The sequence below is a fragment of the Coturnix japonica genome, unplaced genomic scaffold (genome assembly GCF_054131305.1).
Source record: "Coturnix japonica strain WE unplaced genomic scaffold, WE-NBRP24 Scf094, whole genome shotgun sequence".
In the NCBI taxonomy this organism is placed as follows: Eukaryota; Metazoa; Chordata; class Aves; order Galliformes; family Phasianidae; genus Coturnix; species Coturnix japonica.
The window spans coordinates 312,721-337,823 of NW_028188997.1; the positions used below are offsets into that span (position 1 = coordinate 312,721).

General features: G+C 50.1%; 1 protein-coding gene across 1 annotated transcript in view; it reads right to left on the reverse strand.

Moving 5' to 3' along the window:
- The window catches only part of LOC107307732 (myosin-binding protein C, fast-type-like), a 144,301-nt gene that overhangs the window by 95,155 nt on the left and 24,043 nt on the right, over positions 1–25,103 (reverse strand). The window contains exons 8-13 of the mRNA XM_085534669.1: positions 24,791–24,850; positions 23,071–23,264; positions 17,285–17,417; positions 15,769–15,893; positions 9,236–9,341; positions 3,638–3,804 (exon numbers count right to left, since the gene is read on the reverse strand). Coding sequence (XP_085390795.1) covers positions 3,638–3,804; positions 9,236–9,341; positions 15,769–15,893; positions 17,285–17,417; positions 23,071–23,264; positions 24,791–24,850 — 785 coding nt within the window. The remainder of the gene's footprint in view (positions 1–3,637; positions 3,805–9,235; positions 9,342–15,768; positions 15,894–17,284; positions 17,418–23,070; positions 23,265–24,790; positions 24,851–25,103) is intronic.

A 25,103-nucleotide genomic window follows, 5' to 3' on the forward strand; every position in this document is an offset into this window, starting at 1 on the left:
CAAAGACCCCATAAGGACTGCATAGAGACCCCATAGGGACCCTATAACCCCGTAATGACCCCATAATGACCCCATAAGGACCCTATAACTCAACTAAGACCCCATAGAGACCCCATAGCTCAACAAAGACCCAATGAAGACCCATAGGGACCCCATAACCCAACAAGAACCACATAGCCCAACAAGGACCTCATAGGGACCCTGTAACCCCATAGGGACCCCATAGAGACCCCATAGAGACCCCATAGGGACCCCATAACCCCATAGAGACCCCATATCCCCCCATAACCCCATAGACACCCCATAGAGACCCCATAGAGACCCCATAAAAACCCCATAGAGACCTTCCACACTGATCTCGGCGTCGCTCTGCCCCCCATTGGTCTTAATGTGGTACTGGCCGCTGTCCTCCCCATAGGGACCCATAGGGACCCAATACTCCACATTAACCCCATATAAACCCCATAGGGACCCCATAGAGACCCCATAACCCCATAGAGACCCCATAGAGACCCCATAGAGACCCTATAACCCCATAGAGACCCCATAGAGACTCTAAAACCCAATAGAGACCCCATAGAGACCCCATAAACCCCATAATCCTATAAAAACCCCATAAAAACCCTATAAGGAACCCACCCTCCACACTTAGTTCGGCATCACTCTGCCCCGCATTGGTCATGATGCGGTACTGGCCGCAGTCCTCCCCATAGGGACCCCATAGGCACCCCATATCCCCCCATAACCCCATAGAGACCCCATAGAGACCCCATATCCCCCCATATCTCCCCATAACCCCATAGACACCCCATAGAGACCCTATATCCCCCCATAACCCCATAGAGACCCCATAGAGACCCCTTAACCCCATAGAGACCCCATAGGGACCCCATAGGGACCCTATAGAGACCCATAACCCCATAGAGACCCCATAGAGACCCCATAACCCCATAGAGACCCCATAGAGACCCCTTAACCCCATAGAGACCCCATAGGGACCCCATAGGGACCCCATATCCCCCCATAACCCCATAGAGACCCCATAGAGACCCCATAGAGACCCCATATCCCCCCATAAACCCATAGAGACCCCATAACCCCATAGAGACCCCATAACCCCATAGAGACCCCATATCCCCCCATATCTCCCCATAACCCCATAGGGACCCCATAAAGACCCCATAACCCCATAGAGACCCCATATCCCCCCATAACCCCATAGAGACCCCATAGAGACCCCATAGAGACCCCATAACCCCCCATAACCCCATAGAGACCCCATAGAGACCCCATATCCCCCCATAACCCCATAGAGACCCCATAGAGACCCCATAGAGACCCCATAGAGACCCCATATCCCCCCATAGACACCCCATAGAGACCCCATAGAGACCTTCCACACTTAATTCGGCGTCGCTCTGCCCCCCATTGGTCATAATGCGGTACTGGCCGCTGTCGTCCCCATAGGAACCCATAGGGACCCCATAGGGACCTATAGGGACTCCATATCCCCCCATAACCCCATAGAGACCCCATAGAGACCCCATAGAGACCCCATAACCCCATAGAGATCCCATAGAGACCCCATATCCCCCCATAACCCCATAGAGACCCCATAGATACCCCATAACCCCCCATAACCCCATAGAGACCCCATAGAGACCCCATAGAGACCCCATAGAGACCCCATATCCCCCCATAACCCCATAGAGACCCCATAGAGACCCTATAACCCCATAGAGACCCCATAGACACCCCATATCCCCCCATAATCCCATAGGGACCCCATAGGGACCCCATAAACCCCATAGAGACCTTCCACACTTAGTTCCGCATCACTCTGCCCCCCATTGGTCATGATGCGGTAATGGCCGCTGTCCTCCCCATAGGGACCCCATAGACACCCCATATCCCCCCATAACCCCATAGAGACCCCATAGAGACCCCATAGAGACCCAATAGAGAACCTATAACCCCATAGAGACCCCATAGAGACCCCATAACCCCACATAGACCCAACAAAGACCCCATTGAGACCCCATAGGGACCCTATAACCCCATAGAGATCCCATAGAGACCCCATAGAGACCCCATAACCCCCCATAACCCCGTAGAGACCCCATAGAGACCCCATAGGGATCCTATAGAGAACCCATAACCCCATAGAGACCCCATAGAGACCCCATAGGGATCCTATAACCCAATAGGGACCCCATATCCCCCCATAACCCCATAGGGACCCCATAGAGACCCCATAACCCCATAGAGACCCCATAATTCCATAGAGACCCCATATAGACCCCATAACCCCATAGAGACCCCATAGAGACCCCATATCCCCCCATATCTCCCCATAACCCCATAAAGACCCCATAGAGATCCCATAACCCCATAGAGACCCCATATCCCCCCATATCTCCCTATAACCCCATAGAGACCCCATAGAGACTCTAAAACCCAATAGAGACCCCATAGAGACCCCATATCCCCCCATAACCCCATAGAGACCCCATAGAGACCCCATAGAGACCCTATAACCCCATAGAGACCCCATAGAGACCCCATAGAGACCCCATAACCCCATAGAGACCCCATAGAGACCCCATAGGCACCCCATATCCCCCCATAACCCCATAGAGACCCCATAGAGACCCCATAGAGACTCCATAATGACCCCATAGGGACCCTATAACCCAATAGGGACCCCATATCCCCGCATAACCCCATAGAGACCCCATATCCCCCCATAACCCCCCATAACCCCATAGAGACCCCATAGAGACCCCATAGAGACCCCGTATCCCCCCATATCCCCCCATAACCCCATAGAGACCCCATAGAGACCCCATAGAGACCCCATAGAGACCCCATATCCCCCCATAACCCCATAGAGACCCCATAGAGACCCCATAGAGACCCCATATCCCCCCATAAACCCATAGAGACCCCATAGAGACCCCATAACCCCATAGAGACCCCATATCCCCCCATATCTCCCCATAACCCCATAGGGACCCCATAAAGACCCCATAACCCCATAGAGACCCCATATCCCCCCATAACCCCATAGAGACCCCATAGAGACCCCAAAGAGACCCCATATCCCCCCATAACCCCATAGAGACCCCATAGAGACCCCATATCCCCCCATAACCCCATAGACACCCTATAGACACCCCATATCGCCCCATAACCTCATAGGGACCCCATAGAGACCCCATATCCCCCCATAACCCCATAGAGACCCCATAGAGACCCTATAACCCCATAGAGACCCCATAGAGACCCCATAGAGACCCCATAGGGACCCCATATCCCCCCATACCCCCACATAGACACCCCATAACCCCATAGAGACCCCATATCCCCCCATACCCCCACATAGACACCCCATAACCCCATAGAGACCCCATATCCCCCCATAACCCCATAGAGACCCCATAAAAACCCTATAAGACCCACCTTCCACACTTAGCTCCGCATCACTCTGCCCCCCATTGGTCATAATGTGGTACTGGCCGCTGTCCTCCAGCTCCCCATAGGGACCCATAGAGACCCATAGGGACCCCATAACCCCATATAAACCCCATAACCCTATAAAGACCCTATAGACCCCATAGAAACCCTATAAACCCACCCTCCACACTTAGTTCGGCGTCGCTCTGCCCCCCATTGGTCATGATGCGGTAGTGGCCGCTGTCGTCCATGGTGGCCTCGTTAATGATGAGGAAATGTTTCCTGCCGTCCTTCTTAAAGCGATACTTGAACGAGTCGTCGCGGGTCAGCTCCACCCCGTCCTTCATCCTATAGGGGATATAGGGTTATATAGGGTTATATAGGGACATAATAGGGTTATATGGGGTTATATATAGGGTCTTTATAGGGTTATGGGGTTATATGGGGTTATATGGGGTTATATGGGGTCAGCTCCACCCCGTCCTTCATCCTATGGGGGATATAGGGTTATATGGGGTTATATAGGGGTATATAGGGTCGTAATAGGGTTATATGGGGGTATATGGGGTTATATGGGGTCAGCTCCACCCCGTCCTTCATCCTATGGGGTTATATAGGGTTATATGGGGTTATATAGGGTGGTAATAGGGTTATATGGGGTTATATGGGTTATATGGGGTCAGCTCCACCCCGTCCTTCATCCTATAGGGTTATATGGGGTTATATAGGGTTATATAGGGTTATATAGGGTCATAATAGGGTTATATGGGGTTATATAGGGGGATATGGGGTTATATAGGGTCTTTATAGGGTCGTTATGGGGTTATATGGGGTTATATGGGTTATATGGGGTCAGCTCCACCCCGTCCTTCATCCTATGGGGGTTATAGGGTTATATAGGGTTATATGGGGTTATATGGGGTTATATGGGGTTATATGGGGTTATATGGGGTTATATGGGGTTATATAGGGGGATATGGGGTTATGTGGGGTTATATGGGGTTATATGGGGTTATATGGGGTTATATGGGGTTATATGGGGTTATATGGGGTTATATAGGGTCGTAATAGGGTTATATGGGGTTATATGGGGTTATATGGGGTCAGCTCCACCCCATCCTTCATCCTATAGGGGATATAGGGATATATAGGGTTATATAGGGTTATATGGGGTTATATAGGGTCATAATAGGCTTATATGGGGTTATATGGGGTTATATGGGTTATATAGGGTCATAATAGGGTTATATGGGGTTATATGGGGTTATATGGGGTTATATGGGGTTATATGGGGGTATATGGGGTTATATAGGGTTATATGGGGTTATATGGGGTCGTAATAGGGTTATATGGGGTTATATGGGGTCGTAATAGGGTTATATGGGGGGATATGGGGTTACATAGGGTCGTAATAGGGTTATATGGGGTTATATGAGGTTATATGGGGTTATATGGGGTTATATGGGGTCAGCTCCACCCCGTCCTTCATCCTATGGGGTATATAGGGTTATATAGGGTTATATGGGGGTATATGGGGTTATATGGGGTTATATGGGGTTATATGGGTTATATGGGGTTATATAGGGTTATATAGGGGTATATAGGGTCATAATAGGGTTATATGGGGTTATATGGGGTCGTAATAGGGTTATATGGGGTTATATGGGGTCATAATAGCGTTATATGGGGTTATATGGGGTTATATGGGGTTATATGGGGTTATATGGGGTTATATGGGGTTATATGGGGTCAGCTCCACCCCGTCCTTCATCCTATAGGGGATATAGGGTTATATATAGGGTTATATGGGGGGATATGGGGTTATATGGGGGTTATATGGGGGGATATGGGGGTATATGGGGTTATATGGGGTTATATGGGGTTATATGGGGTTATATGGGGTTATATGGGGTCAGCTCCACCCCGTCCTTCATCCTATAGGGTTATATAGGGTTATATAGGGTTATATATAGGGTTATATGGGGTTATATGGGGTTATATGGGGTTATATGGGGTTATATGGGGTTATATGGGGTATATGGGGTTATATGGGGTTATATGGGGTTATATATGGGGTTATATGGGGTTATATGGGGTTATATGGGGTTATATGGGTTATATGGGGTTATATGGGGTTATATGGGGTTATATGGGGTTATATGGGGTTATATGGGGTATATGGGGTTATATGGGGTTATATGGGGTTATATGGGGTTATATGGGGTTATATAGGGGGATATGGGGTTATGTGGGGTTATATGGGGTTATATGGGGTTATATGGGGGTATATGGGGGTATATGGGGTTATATGGGGGTATATGGGGTTATATGGGGTTATATGGGGTCATAATAGGGTTATATGGGGTTATATGGGGTTATATGGGGTCAGCTCCACCCCGTCCTTCATCCTATAGGGGGATATAGGGTCGTAATAGGGTTATATGGGGTTATATGAGGTTATAGGGGCAGCTCCACCCCATCCTTCATCCTATGGGGTATATGGGGTTATATGGGGTTATATGGGGTTATATGGGGTTATATGGGGTTATATAGGGACATAATAGGGTTATATGGGGTTATATGGGGTTATATGGGGTTATATGGGGGTATATGGGGTTATATGGGGTTATATGGGGGTATATGGGGGTATATGGGGTTATATGGGGTTATATGGGGGTATATGGGGTTATATGGGGTTATATAGGGTTATATGGGTTATATGGGGTCAGCTCCACCCCGTCCTTCATCCTATAGGGTTATATAGGGTTATATGGGGTTATATAGGGGTATATAGGGTCGTAATAGGGTTATATGGGGTTATATGGGGTTATATGGGGTTATATGGGGTTATATGGGGTTGTATGAGGTCTTTATAGGGTCTTTATGGGGTTATATGGGGTCTTTATGGGGTTATATGGGGTTGTATGAGGTCTTTATAGGGTCTTTATGGGGTTATATGGGGTCTTTATGGGGTTATATGGGGTTATATGGGGCTTTCTGCGGTGATGGGGTGTCTATAGGGTCTTTATGGGGTTATATGGGGTCTTCATGGGGTAATGGGGTGTCTATGGGGTTATATGGGGTCTTTATGGGGTTATGGGGTTATATGGGGTCTTTATAGGGTTATGGGGTGGCTATGGGGTCTGTATGGGGTGTTTATGGGGTTATATGGGGTGATATGGGGTGATGGGGTATCTATAGGGTCTTTATGTGGTCTTTATGGGGTTATATGGGGTTATATGGGGTCTTTATGGGGTTATATGGGGTCTTATAGGGTTATGGGGTTATATGGGGTTATATAGGGTCTTAATGGAGTCTTTATGGGATTATGGGGTTATACGGGGTTATATAGGGTCTTTATGGGGTTAAATAGGGACTTAATGAGGTTAAATGGGTCTTTATGGAGTTAAATGGGGTTATGGGGTTATATGGGGTTATATGGGGGGATATGGGGTTATATGGGGTTATATGGGGTTATATGGGGGTATATGGGGTTATATGGGGGTATATGGGGGTATATGGGGTTATATGGGGTTATATGGGGTTATATGGGGGGATATGGGGTTATATGGGGTCTTATGGGGTTATATGGGGTTATATGGGGTTATATGGGGTTATATGGGATTGTAATAGTGTTATATGGGGTTATATAGGGTCAGCTCCACCCCGTCCTTCATCCTATAGGGTTATAGGGTCATAATGGGGTTATATGGGGTTATATGGGGTTAAATAGGGACTTAATGAGGTTAAATGGGTCTTTATGGAGTTAAATGGGGTTATGGGGTGGCTATGGGGTTATATGGGGTTATATGGGGATATGGGGTTATATGGGGTTATATGAGGTCTTTATAGGGTTATGGGGTGGCTATAGGGTCTTTATGGGGTTATATGGGTTTATATGGGGTTATATGGGGTTTTATAGGGTTATATGGGGTCTATATGGGTTATAGGGTCTATATGGGATCTATACGGGGTTTATATGGGTTATGGGGTCTATATGGGTTATGGGGTCTATATGGGGTCTATATGGGTTATGGGTTCTATATGGGGTCTATATGGGGTATCTATGGGTTATGGGGTCTATACGGGGTCTGTATGGGTTATGGGGTCTTTATGGGGTCTATATGGGGTCTGTATGGGTTATGGGGTCTCTATGGGGTCTCTATGGGTTATGGGGTCTATATGAGGTCTCTATGGGGTTATGGGGGGATATGGGGTCTCTATGGGGTCTCTATGGGTTATGGGGTCTATATGGGGTCTATATGGGGTCTCTATGGGTTATGGGGTCTCTATGGGGTCTCTATGGGTTATAGGGTCTCTATGGGGTCTCTATGGGTTATGGGGTCTCTATGGGGTCTGTATGGGTTATGGGGTCGCTATGGGGTCTTTATGGGTTATGGGGTCTCTATGGGGTCTGTATTGGTTATGGGGTCTCTATGGGGTCTTTATGGGTTATGGGGTCTCTATGGGGTCTCTATGGGTTATGGGGTCTTTATGGGGTCTCTATGGGGTCTGTATGGGTTATGGGGTCTATATGGGGTCTATATGGGGTCTTTATGGGTTATGGGGTCTATATGGGGTCTATATGGGGTCTCTGTGGGTTATGGGGTCTATATGGGGTCTCTATGGGGTCTGTATGGGTTATGGGGTCTCTATGGGGTCTCTATGGGTTATGGGGTCTCTATGGGGTCTCTATGGGGTCTATATGGGTTATGGGGTCTATATGGGGTCTATATGGGGTCTATATGGGGTCTATATGGGGTCTATATGGGTTATGGGGTCTATATGGGGTCTATACGGGGTCTGTATGGGTTATGGGGTCTCTATGGGGTCTCTATGGGTTTTGGGGTCTATATGGGGTTTATATGGGTTATGGGGTCTATATGGGGTCTATATGGGGTCTCTATGGGTTATGGGGTCTTATGGGGTCTATATGGGGTTTATATGGGTTATGGGGTCTCTATGGGGTCTATTTGGGTTATGGGGTCTCTATGGGGTCTATATGGGTTATGGGTTCTATATGGGGTCTATATGGGGTATCTATGGGTTATGGGGTCTATACGGGGTCTTTATGGGTTATGGGTTCTATATGGGGTCTATATGGGGTATCTATGGGTTATGGGGTCTCTATGGGGTCTGTATGGGTTATAGGGTCTCTATGGGGTCTATATGGGTTATGGGGTCTATATGGGGTCTCTATGGTTTTATGTGGTCTCTATGGGGTTTATATGGGTTATGGGGTCTCTATGGGGTCTCTATGGGTTATGGGGTCTACATGGGGTCTACATGGGGTCTATATGGGGTCTATATGGGGTCTGTATGGGTTATGGGGTCTCTATGGAGTCTCTATTGGTTATGGGGTCTATATGGGGTCTTTATGGGTTATATGGGGTCTATATGGGGTCTCTATGGGGTCTATATGGGTTATGGGGTCTATATGGGGTCTATATGGGGTCTGTATGGGTTATGGGGTCTCTATGGGGTCTCTATTGGTTATGGGGTCTATATGGGGTCTTTATGGGTTATATGGGGTCTATATGGGGTCTCTATGGGGTCTGTATTGGTTATGGGGTCTTTATGGGGTCTCTATGGGGTTTATATGGGTTATGGGGTCTCTATGGGGTCTATAAGGGTTATGGGGTCTCTATGGGGTCTCTATGGGTTATGGGGTCTCTATGGGGTCTCTATGGGGTCTCTATGGGTTATGGGGTCTCAATGGGGTCTCTATGGGTTATGGGGTCTCTATGGGGTCTCTATGGGGTCTATAGGGCAGCCGTACCACATGACCTGAGCCCCCTCCTCGGACACTTCGGCCTCCAACACCACGCGGTCACCGACCACCACCTGCTGGTCCTCCAGCCCGCGGACCACCGTCACGGGGGGCTCTATCGGGGGATATGGGGTTTATAGGGTCTTATGGGGTCTTATAGGGTCTTATGGGGTCTTATGGGGTCTTATAGGGTCTTATAGGGTCTTATGGGGTCTTATAGGGTCTTATAGGGTCTTATAGGGTCTTATGGGGTCTTATGGGGGGATATGGGGTGGATATGGGGTTCTATGGGGTTCTATGGGGGGATATGGGGTGGATATGGGGTCTCTATGGGGTTCTATGGGGGGATATGGGGTGGGTATGGGGTCATATGCGGTCACCGACCACCACCTGCTGGTCCTCCAGCCCGCGGACCACCGTCACGGGGGGCTCTATGGGGGGATATGGGGCTTATAGGGTCTTATGGGGTCTTATGGGGTCTTATAGGGTCTTATGAGGTCTTATAGGGTCTTATAGGGTCTTATGGGGTCTTATAGGGTCTTATGGGGTCTTATAGGGTGGATATGGGGTCTTATAGGGTCTTATAGGGTCTTATAGAGTCTTATAGGATCTTATAGGGTCTTATAGGGTCTTATAGGGTCTTATGAGGTCTTATAGGGTCTTATAGAGTCTTATGGGGTCTTATAGGGTCTTATGGGGTTATGGGGTGGATATGGGGTCTTATGGGGTCTTATGGGGGGATATTGGGGTTCTATGGGGGGATATGGGGTCCTATAGGGTCCTATAGGGTCTTATGGGATCTTATGGGGTCTTATGGGGTAATATGGGGGGATATGGGGTCTTATAGGGTCTTATGGGGTCTTATAGGGTCTTATAGGGTCTTATGAAGTCTTATAGGGTCTTATAGGGTCTTATAGGATCTTATGGGGTCTTATAGGGTCTTATAGGGTGGATATGGGGTCTTATGGGGTAATATGGGGGGATATGGGGTCTTATAGGATCTTATAGGGTCTTATGGGGTAATATGGGGTCTTATAGGGTCTTATGGGGTAATGTGGGGGGATATGGGGTGGGTATGGGGGGATATTGGGGTTCTATGGGGTTCTATGGGGGGATATAGGGTCTTATGGGGTCTTATAGGGTCTTATAGGGTGGATATGGGGTCTTATAGGGTCTTATAGGGTCTTATGAGGTCTTATAGGGTCTTATAGGGTGGATATGGGGTCTTATGGGGTAATATGGGGGTCTTATGGGGTCTTATGGGGTCTTATAGGGTCTTATAGGGTCTTATGAGGTCTTATAGGGTCTTATGGGGTCCTATGGGGTCTTATAGGGTCTTATAGGGTCTTATGAGGTCTTATAGGGTCTTATGGGGTCTTATGGGGTCTTATAGGGTCTTATGGGGTCTTATAGGGTCTTATAGGGTCTTATGAGGTCTTATAGGGTCTTATAGGGTGGATATGGGGTCTTATGGGGTAATATGGGGGTCTTATAGGGTCTTATGGTGTCTTATGGGGTCTTATGGGGTCTTATGGGGTCTTATGGGGTCTTATGGGGTAATATGGGGTTATGGGGTGGATATGGGGTGGGTATGGGGTTCTATGGGGTTCTATGGGGGATATGGGGTCTTATAGGGTCTTATGGGTTCTTCTGGGGTGGTTATGGGGGATATGGGGGGATATAGGGTCTTATAGGGTCTTATAGGGTCTTATAGGGTCTTATGGGGTTATGGGGTGGATATGGGGTCTTATGGGGTCTTATGGGGGGATACTGGGGTTCTATGGGGGGATATGGGGTCCTATAGGGTCCTATAGGGTCTTATGGGATCTTATGGGGTCTTATGGGGTAATATGGGGGGATATGGGGTCTTATAGGGTCTTATGGGGTCTTATAGGGTCTTATAGGGGTCTTATGGGGTAATATGGGGGGATATGGAGGGATATGGGGGGATATTGGGGTTCTATGGGGGGATATGGGGTGATATAGGGGGATATGGGGGGATAAGGGGGGATATGGGGTCTTATAGGGTCTTATAGGGTCTTATGAGGTCTTATAGGGTCTTATAGGGTGGATATGGGGTCTTATGGGGTAATATGGGGGGATATGGGGTATTATAGGGTCTTATGGGGTCTTATAGGGTCTTATGGGGTAATATGGCTCCCTATGGCTCCCAATGGCTCCCTATGGGGTTTATAGGGTCTCTATGGGGTTTATAGGGTTTCTATGGGGTTTATAGGGTCTCTATGGGGTTTATGGGGTTTCTATGGGGTTTATAGGGTTTCTATGGGGTTTATAGGGTCTCTATGGGGTTTATGGGGTTTCTATGGGGTTTATAGGGTCTCTATGGGGTTTATAAGGTTTCTATGGGGTTTATAGGGTCTCTATGGGGTTTATAGGGTTTCTATGGGGTTTATAGGGTCTCTATGGGGTTTATAGGCTCTCTATGGGGTTTATAGGGTCTCTATGGAGTTTATAGGCTCTCTATGGGGTTTATAGGGTCTCTATGGGGTTTATAGGGTCTCTATGGGGTTTATAGGGTCTCCATGGGGTTTATAGGGTCTCTATGGGGTTTATAGGGTTTCTATGGGGTTTATAGGGTTTCTATGGGGCTTATGGGGTTTGTATGGGGTTTATAGGGTCTCTATGGGGTTTATAGGGTCTCTATGGGGTTTATAGGGTTTCTATGGGGTTTATGGGGTCTCCATGGAGTTTATAGGGTCTCTATGGGGTTTATGGGGTCTCTATGGGGTTTATAGGGTCTCTATGGGGTTTATAGTGTTTCTATGGGGTTTATAGGGTTTCTATGGGGTTTTTATGGGGTCATACCCTTGACCAAGACCTCATCGTTGACCCTACACTCATAGGGCCAATATGGGCTCCCTATAGCTCCCAATGGTTCCCAATGGCTCTTTATGGGGTCTCCATTGTTCTCTATGGGATCTCTATGGGGTTTATAGGGTCTCTATGGGGTTTATGGGGTCTCTATGGAGTTTATAGGCTCTCTATGGGGTTTATAGGGTCTCTATGGGGTTTATAGGGTTTCTATCGGGTTTATAGGGTTTCTATGGGGTTTATAGGGTCTCTATGGGGTTTATAGGGTTTCTATGGGGTTTATAGGGTCTCTATGGGGTTTATAGGGTCTCTATGGGGTTTATAGGGTCTCTATGGGGTTTATAGGGTTTCTATGGGGTTTATAGGGTCTCTATGGGGTTTATAGTGTCTCTATGGAGTTTATATGGTCTCTATGGGGTTTATGGGGTCTCTATGGGGTTTATAGGGTCTCTATGGGGTTTATAGGGTCTCTATGGGGTTTATAGGGTTTCTATGGGGTTTATGGGGTCTCTATGGGGTTTATAGGGTTTCTATGGGGTTTATAGGGTCTCTATGGGGTTTATAGGGTTTCTATGGGGTTTATGGGGTTTCTATGGGGTTTATAGGGTCTCTATGGGGTTTATGGGGTCTCTATGGGGTTTATGGGGTCTCTATGGGGTTTATAGGGTCTCTATAGGGTTTATAGGCTCTCTATGGGGTTTATAGGGTCTCTATGGGGTTTATGGGGTCTCTATGGGGTTTATAGGCTTTCTATGGGGTTTATAGAGTCTCTATGGGGTTTATAGGGTCTCTATGGGGTTTATAGGGTCTCTATGGGGTTTATAGGGTCTCTATGGGTTTATAGGGTTTCTATGGGGTTTATAGGGTCTCTATGGGGCCGTACCCTTAACGAAGACCTCATCGTTGACCCTACACTCATAGGGACAATATGGCTCCCTATAGCTCCCAATGGTTCCCAATGGCTCCCAATGGATGTCTATGGGGTTTCTATGGGTTTCTATGGGGTTTATAGGGTCTCTATGGGGTTTATAGGGTCTTTATGGGGTTTATAGGGTCTCTATGGGGTTTCTATGGGGCCGTACCCTTGACGAACACCTCTGTGAAGCACTTCTCATCGTTGACCCTACACTCATAGGGCCACTATAGCTCCCTATGTCTCTCCATTGTTCTCTATGGGTTTTCTATGGGTCTCTATGGGGTTTATAGGGTTTCTATGGGGTTTCTATGGGGTCTAGGGGGTTTTTATGGGGCCGTACCCTTGACCAAGACCTCATCGTTGACCCTACACTCATAGGGCCACTATGGCCCCCTATGGGCTCTCAATGGATCTCTATGGCTCCCAATGGCTCCCAATGGTTGTCTATGGGGTCTCTATGGGGTTTATAGGGTTTCTATGGGGTTTATGGGGTTTCTATGGGGTCTATGGGGTTTCTATGGGGCCGTACCCTTGACGAACACCTCAGTGAAGCACTTCTCATCGTTGACCCTACACTCATAGGGACAATATGGGCTCCAAATGACTCTCTATGCTTGTCTATGGGGTTTCTATGGGGTTTATAGGGTCTCTATGGGGTTTATAGGGTTTCTATGGGGTTTTATGGGGTCGTACCCTTGACCAAGACCTCATCATTGACCCTACACTCATAGGGCCACTATGGCTCCCTATGGGTTCTCCTTTGTTCTCTATGGGGTCTCTATGGCTCTCTATGGGATGTCTATGGGGTTTATAGGGTCTCTATGGGGTTTATAGGGTTTCTATGGGGTTTATAGGGTTTCTATGGGGTTTCTATGGCTCTCTATGGGGTCTCTATGGGGTTTCTATGGGGTTTATAGGGTTTCTATGGGGTTTATAGGGTTTTTATGGGGTCTCTATGGGGTTTATGGGGTTTATAGGGTCTCTATGGGGTTTCTATGGGGCCGTACCCTTGACGAACACCTCGGTGAAGCACTTCTCATCGTTGACCCTACACTCATAGGGCCACTATAGCTCCCTATGGGTTCTCCATTGATCTCTATGGGGTCTCTATGGGTCTCTATGGGGTTTATAGGGTCTCTATGGGGTTTATAGGGTTTCTATGGGGTTTATGGGGTCTCTATGGGGTTTATAGGGTCTCTATGGGGTTTATAGGGTTTCTATGGGGTTTCTATGGCTCTCTATGGGGTCTCTATGGGGTTTCTATGGGGTTTATAGGGTTTCTATGGGGTTTATAGGGTCTCTATGGGGTTTGTGGGGTTTATAGGGTCTCTATGGGGTTTATGGGGTTTATAGGGTTTCTATGGGGTTTATAGGGTCTCTATGGGGTTTGTGGGGTTTATAGGGTCTCTATGGGGTTTATGGGGTTTCTATGGGGTTTATAGGATTTCTATGGGGTCTATGGGGTTTCTATGGGGCCGTACCCTTGACGAACACCTCTGTGAAGCACTTCTCATCGTTGACCCTACACTCATAGGGACAATATGGGCTCCCTATAGCTCCCTATGGTTCCCAATGGCTCCCAATGGTTCCCTATGGGATCTCTATGGGGTTTATAGGATCTCTATGGGGTTTCTATGGGGTCTATGGGGTTTCTATGGGGCCGTACCCTTGACGAACACCTCAGTGAAGCACTTCTCATCGTTGACCCTACACTCATAGGGACAATATGGCTCCCAATGGCTCCCTATAGCTCCCAATGGTTCCCTATGGCTCCCTATGGATGTCTATGGGGTTTATAGGATTTTTATAGGGTTTATAGGGTTTCTATGGGGTTTTTATGGGGTCGTACCCTTGACGAAGACCTCATCGTTGACCCTACACTCATAGGGCCAATATGGCTCCCTATGGCTCCCTATGGCTCCCAATGGCTCCCTATGGGGTTTATAGGGTCTCTATGGGGTTTATAGGGTTTCTATGGGGTTTATAGGGTTTCTATGGGGTTTATAGGGTCTCTATGGGGTTTGTGGGGTTTATAGGGTCTCTATGGGGTTTATGGGGTTTATAGGGTCTCTATGGGGTTTATAGGGTTTCTATGGGGTTTCTATGGGGCCGTACCCTTGACGAACACCTCTGTGAAGCACTTCTCATCATTGACCCTACACTCATAGGGACAATATGGCTCCCAATGGCTCCCAATGGCTCCCAATGGCTCTCTATGGGGTTTATAGGGTCTCTATGGGGTTTATAGGGTCTCTATGGGGTTTATAGGCTCTCTATGGGGTTTATAGGGTCTCTATGGGGTTTATAGGCTCTCTATGGGGTTTATAGGGTCTCTATGGGGTTTATAGGGTTTCTATGTGGTTTATAGGGTCTCTATGGGGTGTATGGGGTTTCTATGGGGTTTATGGGGTTTCTATGGGGTCTATGGGGTTTCTATGGGGTCTATGGGGTTTCTATGGGGTTTATGGGGTTTCTATGGGGTTTATGGGGTTTCTATGGGGTCTATGGGGTTTCTATGGGGTCTATGGGGTTTCTATGGGGTTTATGGGGTTTCTATGGGGTTTATGGGGTTTCTATGGGGTTTATAGGGTTTCTATGGGGTTTATAGGGTCTCTATGGGGTTTATGGGGTTTATAGGGTCTCTATGGGGTTTATAGGGTCTCTATGGGGTCTCTATGGGGTTTATGGGGTTTCTATGGGGTTTATGGGGTTTATAGGGTTTCTATGGGGTTTATAGGGTTTCTATGGGTTTTATGGGGTTTATAGGGTCTATGGGGTTTCTATGGGGCCGTACCCTTGACGAACACCTCAGTGAAGCACTTCTCATCGTTGACCCTACACTCGTAGGCGGCGTCGTCGGCCAACGAACATTTGTTGATGGTCAGGATGCGCTTCAGCCCCACGTTCTCAAACACGTACCTGGGATATGGGGGATATGGGGGATATGGGGGATATATGGGGGATATATGGGGTCTCTATGGGGTCTCTATGGGGTCTCTATGGGGTTATGGGGTCTCTATGGGGTCTCTATGGGGTTATGGGGGGATATGGGGCCTATATGGGGTTTCTATGGGGTTATGGGGTCTCTATGGGGTCTCTATGGGGTCTCTATGGGGTTATGGGGTCTTTATGGGGTCTCTATGGGGTTTCTATGGGGTTATGGGGTCTCTATGGGGTCTATATGGGGTTATGGGGTCTATATGGGGTTTCTATGGGGTCTCTATGGGGTTATGGGGGGATATGGGGCCTATATGGGGTTTCTATGGGGTCTCTATGGGGTTATGAGGGGTTATGGGGGATATGGGGCCTATATGGGGTCTCTATGGGGTCTCTAGCCCCCATTACCCCCAATACCCCCATATCCCCCATTCACCCCATTGACCCCATTACCCCCATAGCCCCCATTACCCCCATTCACCCCATTCACCCCATTACCCCCATAGCCCCCATTACCCCTAATACCCCCATTACCCCCATAGCCCCCATTACCCCCATTCACCCCATAGCCCCTATTCACCCCATTGACCCCATAGCCCCCATAGCCCCCATTACCCCCAATACCCCCATTACCCCCATATCCCCCATTCACCCCATAGCCCCTATTCACCCCAATACCCCCATTACCCCCATTCACCCCATAGCCCCCATTCAACCCATAGCCCCCATTCACCCCATTCACCCCATTACCCTCATAGCCCCCATTCACCCCAATGCCCCCATTACCCCCATAGCTCCCAATACCCTCATTGCCCCCAATACCCCCATTACCCCCCATTCACCCCATTACCCCCATAGCCCCCATTCACCCCATATCCCCCATTACCCCCATTACCCCTAATACCCCCATTACCCCCATTACCCCCATAGCCCCCATTACCCCTAATACCCCCATTACCCCCATAGCCCCCATAGCCCCCATTACCCCCATTCACCCCATTGCGCCCATTCACCCCTAATACCCCCATTACCCCCATAGCCCCTATTCACCCCATAGCCCCCATTACCCCCATTCACCCCATAGCCCCCATTACCCCTAATACCCCCATTCACCCCATAGCCCCCATTACCCCCATTCACCCCATAGCCCCCATAGCCCCCATTCACCCCATTACCCCCATTACCCTTATAGACCCCATTCACCCCATAGCCCCCATTCACCCCATATCCCCCATATCCCCCCATTACCCCCATTCACCCCATTCACCCCATATCCCCCATAGCCCCCATAGCCCCCATTACCCCAATACCCCCAATACCCCCATATCCCCCATATCCCCCATACCCCCCATACCCCCCATATCCCCCCTTACTTGGAGCTGGGTTTCAGCAGCTGCCCGTTCTTGTACCACTTGAGGGGCAGGTCGGGGTGACTCAGCTCCACCACCAGCTTGATCTTATTCCCTTTGTCCACCTGGTACGCGGGGTCCAGCTTACGGATAAAGGCTGCGAATAGGGAATAATAGGGTTAATAGGGGTTAATGGGGACCCATAGATACACATAGGGACACATAGAGATCCATAGAGACCCATAGGGACACATAGGGACCCATAGGGACCCATAGAGACCCATAGAGATCCATAGGGACCATAGGGACCCATAGAGATCCATAGGGACACATAGGGACACATAGGGACCCCATAGGGACCCATAAGGACCCATAGAGATCCATAGGGACCCATAGAAACACATTGTGCCCCATAGAGATCCATAGGGACACATAGGGACCCATAGGGACCCATAGGGACCCATAGGGACCCATAGAGACCCATAGGGACCCATAGGGACCCATAGAGACCCATAGAGATCCATAGGGACACATTGGGACCCATAGAGATCCGTAGGGACACGTAGGGACCCATAGGAACCCATAGGGACCCATTGGGACCCATAGAGATCCATAGGGATACACTGTACCCATAGGGACCCATAGGGACCCATAGAGATACACTGTGCCCCATAGGGACCCATAGGGACCCATAGAGATCCATAGGGACCCATAGAGACCCATAGGGACCCATAGGGACCCATAGAGATCCATAGGGACCCATAGGGATCCACTGATCTTATTCCCTTTGTCCACCTGGTACGCGGGGTCCAGCTTACGGATAAAGGCTGCAAATAGGGGATTAATAGGGGTTAATGGGGACCCATAGATACCCATAGGGACCCATAGAGACCCATAGGGACCCATAGGGACCCATAGGGATCCATAGGGACCCATAGAGACCCATTGGGACCCATAGATATCAATAGGGACACATAGAGATCAATAGGGACACATAGAGACCCATAGAGATCCATAGGAACCCATAGATACAAATAGATACCCATAGGGACCCATAGATACCCATAGATACCCATAGGGACCCATAGATACCCATAGATACCCATAGGGACCCATAGATACACATAGGAACCCATAGAGATCCATAGGGACCCATAGGGACCAATAGGGACCCCTAGATACCCATAGAGCCCCATAGGCCCATAGGGATACACTGTGCCCCATAGGGACCCATAGGGACCCATAGAGACCCATAGGGACCCATAGGGACCCATAGGGACCTATAGAGACCCATAGGGACCCATAGGGACACATAGGGACACATAGAGATCCATAGAGATACACTGTGCCCCATAGGGACCCATAGAGATCCATAGGGATACACTGTGCCCCATAGGGACCCATAGGGACCCATAGGGATCCACAGGGACACATAGGGACACATAGAGATCCATAGGGACCCACAGAGATCCATAGGGACCCATAGAGACCCATAAGGATACACTGAGCCCCATAGGGACACATAGGGACCCATAGAGATCCATTGAGCCCCATAGAAATCGATAGGGACACATAGGGACACATAGAGATCCATAGGGATACACTGTGCCCCATAGGACCCATAGGGACCCATAGGGACCCATAGATACCCATAGAGCCCCATAGGCCCATAGGGATACACTGTGCCCCATAGGGACCCATAGGGACCCATAGAGATCCATAGGGACCCATAGAGACCCATAGGGATACACTGTGCCCCACAGGGACCCATAGGGGCACATAGGGACCCATAGAGATCCATAGGGATACACTGTGCCCCATAGGGACCCATAGGGACCCATAGGGACCCATAGAAATCAATAGGGACACATAGGGACCAATAGCCCCCTATAATCCCACCTAGACCCCCATTAAACCCCCCATAGCCCCCCAGAGACCCCCTTAAACCCCCCCATAACACCCCATAACCACCCTTTACAGCCCCTCTATGACCCCATAACCCCCCATAACCGCCCCATATCACACCATAACCACCCCATATCACCCCATAGCCCCCTATAATCACCCCATATCACCCCATAACCACCCTATATCACCCCATAACCCCCCATAGCCCCCTATAAACCCCCCTAGACCCCCTTAAACCCCCCCATAACCTCACATATCACCCTATAACCCCCCCATATCACCCCATATCACCCCATAGCCCCCTATAATCCCCTCATAGCCCCCTATAATCCCACCTAGACCCCCTTAAACCCCACATAACCTCCTTATAAGCCCCTTAAACCCCATTCTACCCCCCATAACCACCCTTTACAGCCCCTCTATGACCCCATAGCCCCCCATAACCACCCCATAACCCCCCCCAGACCCCATATCACCCCATACCCACCCCATAACCCCATACCTTCGCTCTTTTTGGGTTCGACATGGACCTTTTTGAGCCTCTTTAACATCCCCCTGAGGTCGGTGATCCCGTACTGGAAGGCGACCCCATATACCCCCATAACCGCCCCATATCACCCCATAACCACCCCATATCACCCCATATCACCCCATAGCGCCCCATAACCCCATACCTTCGCTCTTTTTGGGTTCGACATGGACCTTTTTGAGTCTCTTTAGCATCCCCCTGAGGTCGGTGATCCCGTACTGGAAGGCGACCCCATATACCCCCATAACCGCCCCATATCACCCCATAACCACCCCATATCACCCCATAACCACCCCATATCACCCCATAACCACCCCATATCAACCCATAACCACCCCATATCACCCCATAACCCCCACATATCACTCCATCACCCCCCCATATCACCCCATAACCGCCCCATATCACCCCATAACCACCCCATATCACACTATAGCCCCCTATAATCACCCTATATCACCCCATAACCCCCCATAACCACCCTTTACAGCCCCTCTATGACCCCATAGCCCCCCATAACCACCCCATATCACCCCATAACCCCCCATAGCCCCCTATAATCCCCCCATAGCCCCCTATAATCCCCCCTAGACCCCCTTAGACCCCCCATAGCCCCCCATAACCACCCTTTACAGCCCCTCTATGACCCCATAGCCCCCCATAACCACCCCATATCACCCCATAACCACCCCATATCACCCCATAGCCCCCTATAATCCCACATAGACCCCCTATAACCCCCCATAACTCCCCATAACCACCCCATATCACCCCATAACCACCCCATATCACCCCATAACCCCCTATAATCCAACCTAGACCCCCTTAAACCCCCCATAGCCCCCCATAACCACCCCATATCACCCTATAACCACCCCATATCACCCCATATCACCCCATATCACCCCATATCCCCCCATAACCCCATACCTTCACTCTTTTTGGGTTCGACATGGACCTTTTTGAGCCTCTTTAGCATCCCCCTGAGGTCGGTGATCCCGTACTGGAAGGCGACCCCATATACCCCCATAACCGCCCCATATCACCCCATAACCACCCCATATACCCCCATAACCGCCCCATATCACCCCATAACCGCCCCATATCACCCCATAACCGCCCCATATCACCCCATAACCACCCCATATCACCCCATAACCACCCCATATACCCCCATAACTCCCCCATATCACCCCATATCACCCTATAACCACCTCATATCACCCCATAACCCTCCCTAACCACCCCATATCACCCCATAACCACCCATAGCCCCCTATAATCCCACCTAGACCCCCTTAGACCCCCCATAGCCCCCCATAACCACCCCATATCACCCCATAACCACCCCATATCACCCCATATCACCTGATAACCACCCCATATCACCCCATAACCCCACTATAACCCCCCCAGACCCTATCAAACCCCCATACCCACCCCATAACCCCATACCTTCGCTCTTTTTGGGTTCGACATGGACCTTTTTGAGCCTCTTTAGCATCCCCCTGAGGTCGGTGATCCCGTACTGGAAGGCGACCCCATATACCCCCATAACCGCCCCATATCACCCCATAACCACCCCATATCACCCCATAACCGCCCCATATCACCCCATAACCACCCCATATCACCCCATAACCACCCCATATCACCCCATAACCACCCATAGCCCCCTATAATCCCCCCTAGACCCCCTTAAACCCCCCCATAACCTCACATATCACCCCATAACCACCTCATATCACCCTATAACCCCCCCATATCACCCCATAACCACTCCATATCACCCCATAACCCCCCATAGCCCCCTATAATCCCCTCATAGCCCCCTATAATCCCACCTAGACCCCCTATGACCCCCCATAACCCCCCATAACCACCCCATATCACCCCATAACCCCACTATAACCCCCCCCAGACCCCATTAAACCCCCATATCCCCCCATAACCCCATACCTTCGCTCTTTTTGGGTTCGACATGGACCTTTTTGAGCCTCTTTAACATCCCCCTGAGGTCGGTGATCCCGTACTGGAAGGCGACCCCATATACCCCCATAACCGCCCCATATCACCCCATAACCACCCCATATACCCCCATAACCGCCCCATATCACCCCATATCACCCCATAACCACCCATAGCCCCCTATAATCCCCCCTAGACCCCCTTAGACCCCCCATAACCACCCCATATCACCCCATAACCACCTCATATCCCCCCATAACCCCCCCCAGACCCTATCAAACCCCCATATCACCCCATAACCGCCCCATATCACCCCATAGCCCCCTATAATCCCACCTAGACCCCCTTAGGCCCCCCATAACCCCCCATAACCCCCCCATATCACCCCATAACCACCTCATATCCCCCCATAGCCCCCTATAATCCCCCCATAGCCCCCTATAAACCCCTCTAGACCCCCTTAGACCCCCCATAACCACCCCATATCACCCCATATCACCCCATAGCCCCCCATAACCACCCTTTACAGCCCCTCTATGACCCCATAGCCCCCCATAACCACCCCATATCACCCCATATCCCCCCATAACCCCCCCCAGACCCCATTAAACCCCCATACCCACCCCATAACCCCCCATATCACCCCATAACCCCCCCATATCACCCCATAACCACCCCATATCACCCCATAACCGCCCCATATCACCCCATAGCACCCCATATCACCCCATATCACCCTATAACCACCCTATATTACCCCATAACCACCCTTTACAGCCCCTCTATGACCCCATAGCCCCCCATAACCACCCCATATCACCCCATAACCACCCCATAGCACCCCATAACCCCATACCTTCACTCTTTTTGGGTTCGACATGGACCTTTTTGAGCCTCTTTAACATCACCCCACAGCCCCTATCACCCCATAACCACCCCATATCACCCCATATTACCCCATAGCGCCCCATAACCCCCTATAATCCCACCTAGACCCCCTTAGACCCCCCATAACCCCCCATAACCCCCCATAACCACCCTTTACAGCCCCTCTATGACCCCATAGCCCCCCACAACCACCTCATATCACCCCATAACCACCCCATATCACCCCATAGCCCCCTATAATCCCACCTAGACCCCCTTAGACCCCCCATATCACCCCATAACCACCCCATATCACCCCATAACCCCCCATAACCACCCCATATCACCCCATAGCCCCCTATAATCCCCCCATAGCCCCCTATAATCCCACCTAGACCCCCTTAGACCCCCCATAGCCCCCCATAGACCCCCTTAACCACCCCATAACCACCCTTTACAGCCCCTCTATGACCCCATAGCCCCCCATAACCACCCCATATCACCCCATATCACCCCATATCCCCCCATAACCCCATACCTTCGCTCTTTTTGGGTTCGACATGGACCTTTTTGAGCCTCTTTAACATCCCCCTGAGGTCGGTGATCCCGTACTGGAAGGCGATTCGTTCGTATTCGCTTTTCTTGGTCACCCCCTTGAGCAGCTCCCAGATCTCGGGGGGAAAAGGATCGTCCTCGTCCTTCTTCTTCTTCTTCTCCTCCACCTGAACCTCCCTATAGGGGATATAAGGTCAGTTATGGGGCTATGGGGTCGGTTATAGGGTCAGTTATGGGGCTATGGGGCTATGGGGGGGGATATAGGGTCAGTTATGGGGCTATGGGGCTATGGGGGGGGATATAGGGTCAGTTATGGGGCTATGGGGGGGAATGGATCGTCCTCGTCCTTCTTCTTCTTCTTCTCCTCCACCTGAACCTCCCTATAGGGGATATGGGGCAGGTTATGGGGTTATAGGGTCAGTTATGGGGTCAGTTATGGGGTTATGGGGTCAGTTATGGGGCTATAGGGTCGGTTATAGGGTCAGTTATGGGGCTATGGGGTTGGTTATAGGGTCAGTTATGGGGTTATGGGGTCGGTTATGGGGCTATGGGGTCAGTTATGGGGTTGGTTATGGGGTTATGGGGTTATGGGGGGGAATGGATCGTCCTCGTCCTTCTTCTTCTTCTCCTCCACCTGAACCTCCCTATAGGGGATATAGGGTCGGTTATGGGGTTATAGGGTCAGTTATGGGGTTATGGGGTCAGTTATGGGGCTATGGGGTCGGTTATAGGGTCAGTTATGGGGTTATAGGGCTATGGGGGGGGATATAGGGTCAGTTATAGGGCTATGGGGGGGATATGGGGGAAATGGATCGTCCTTGTCCTTCTTCTTCTCCTCCACCTGAACCTCCCTATAGGGACCCCATAGTGACCGATAGAGACCCATAGAGACCCATAGGGACCCATAGGGACCCATAGGGACCCCATAGAGACCTATAGGAACCCCATAGAGACCCATAGGGACCCATAGGAACACATAGAGACACACACAGACCCCACAGAAACCCATAGGGACCCATAGAGACCCATAGAGACCCATAGGGACCCATAGGGACCCATAGAGACCCATAGTGACCAATAGGGATCCATAGAGACCCATAGAGACCCATAGAGACCCATAGGGACCCATAGAGACCCATAAAGACCCATAGGGACCCATAGGGACCCATAGAGACCCATAGGGACCCATAGGGACCCATAGGGACCCATAGAGACCCATAGAGACCCATAGTGACCAATAGGGATCCATAGAGACCCATAGGGACCCATAGAGACCCATGGAGACCCATAGGGACCCCATAGGAACCCATAGCCCCCCCACCCCATAGCCCCCCATTGCCCACCTCTCTCATAGGGACCCATAGGGACCCCATAGTGACCCATAGGTACCCATAGAGATCCATAGAGACCCCATAGAGACCCATAGGGACCCATAGGGACCCATAGAGACCCATAGGGATCCATAGAGACCCATAGGGACTCATAGAGACCCATGGAGACCCATAGGGACCCCATAGGGACCCCATAGAGACCCATAGGGACCCATAGGGACCCATAGGGACCCCATAGAGACCCATAGTGACCCATAGGGACCCATAGGGACCCATAGAGACCCATAGGGACCCATAGGGACCCATAGAGACCCATAGGGACCCCATAGTGCCCCATAGCCCCCCCCCACCCCATAGCCCCCCATTGCCCACCTCTTTTTGAGCAGCCCACTGAAGTCCAGCTCTCCAGCCGTGTCGTCTTTGCCCTCACCCCTAATTAATGGGGGGGAAGGTTAATTAGTAATTAATTAATTAATTAGGGGGGGGGCCATTAATGGGGATGGATTGGGGGGTCCCATTAATGGGGGGGGTCCCATATATAGGGAGGGTTTGGGGGTCCCATTAATGGGGGGGGGATCCCATATATGGGGAGGGTTTGGGGGGTCCCATTAATGGGGGGGGGTCCCATATATGGGGAGGGTTTGGGGGGTCCCACTTATGGGGCTGGGAATGGGGTATTGAGGGG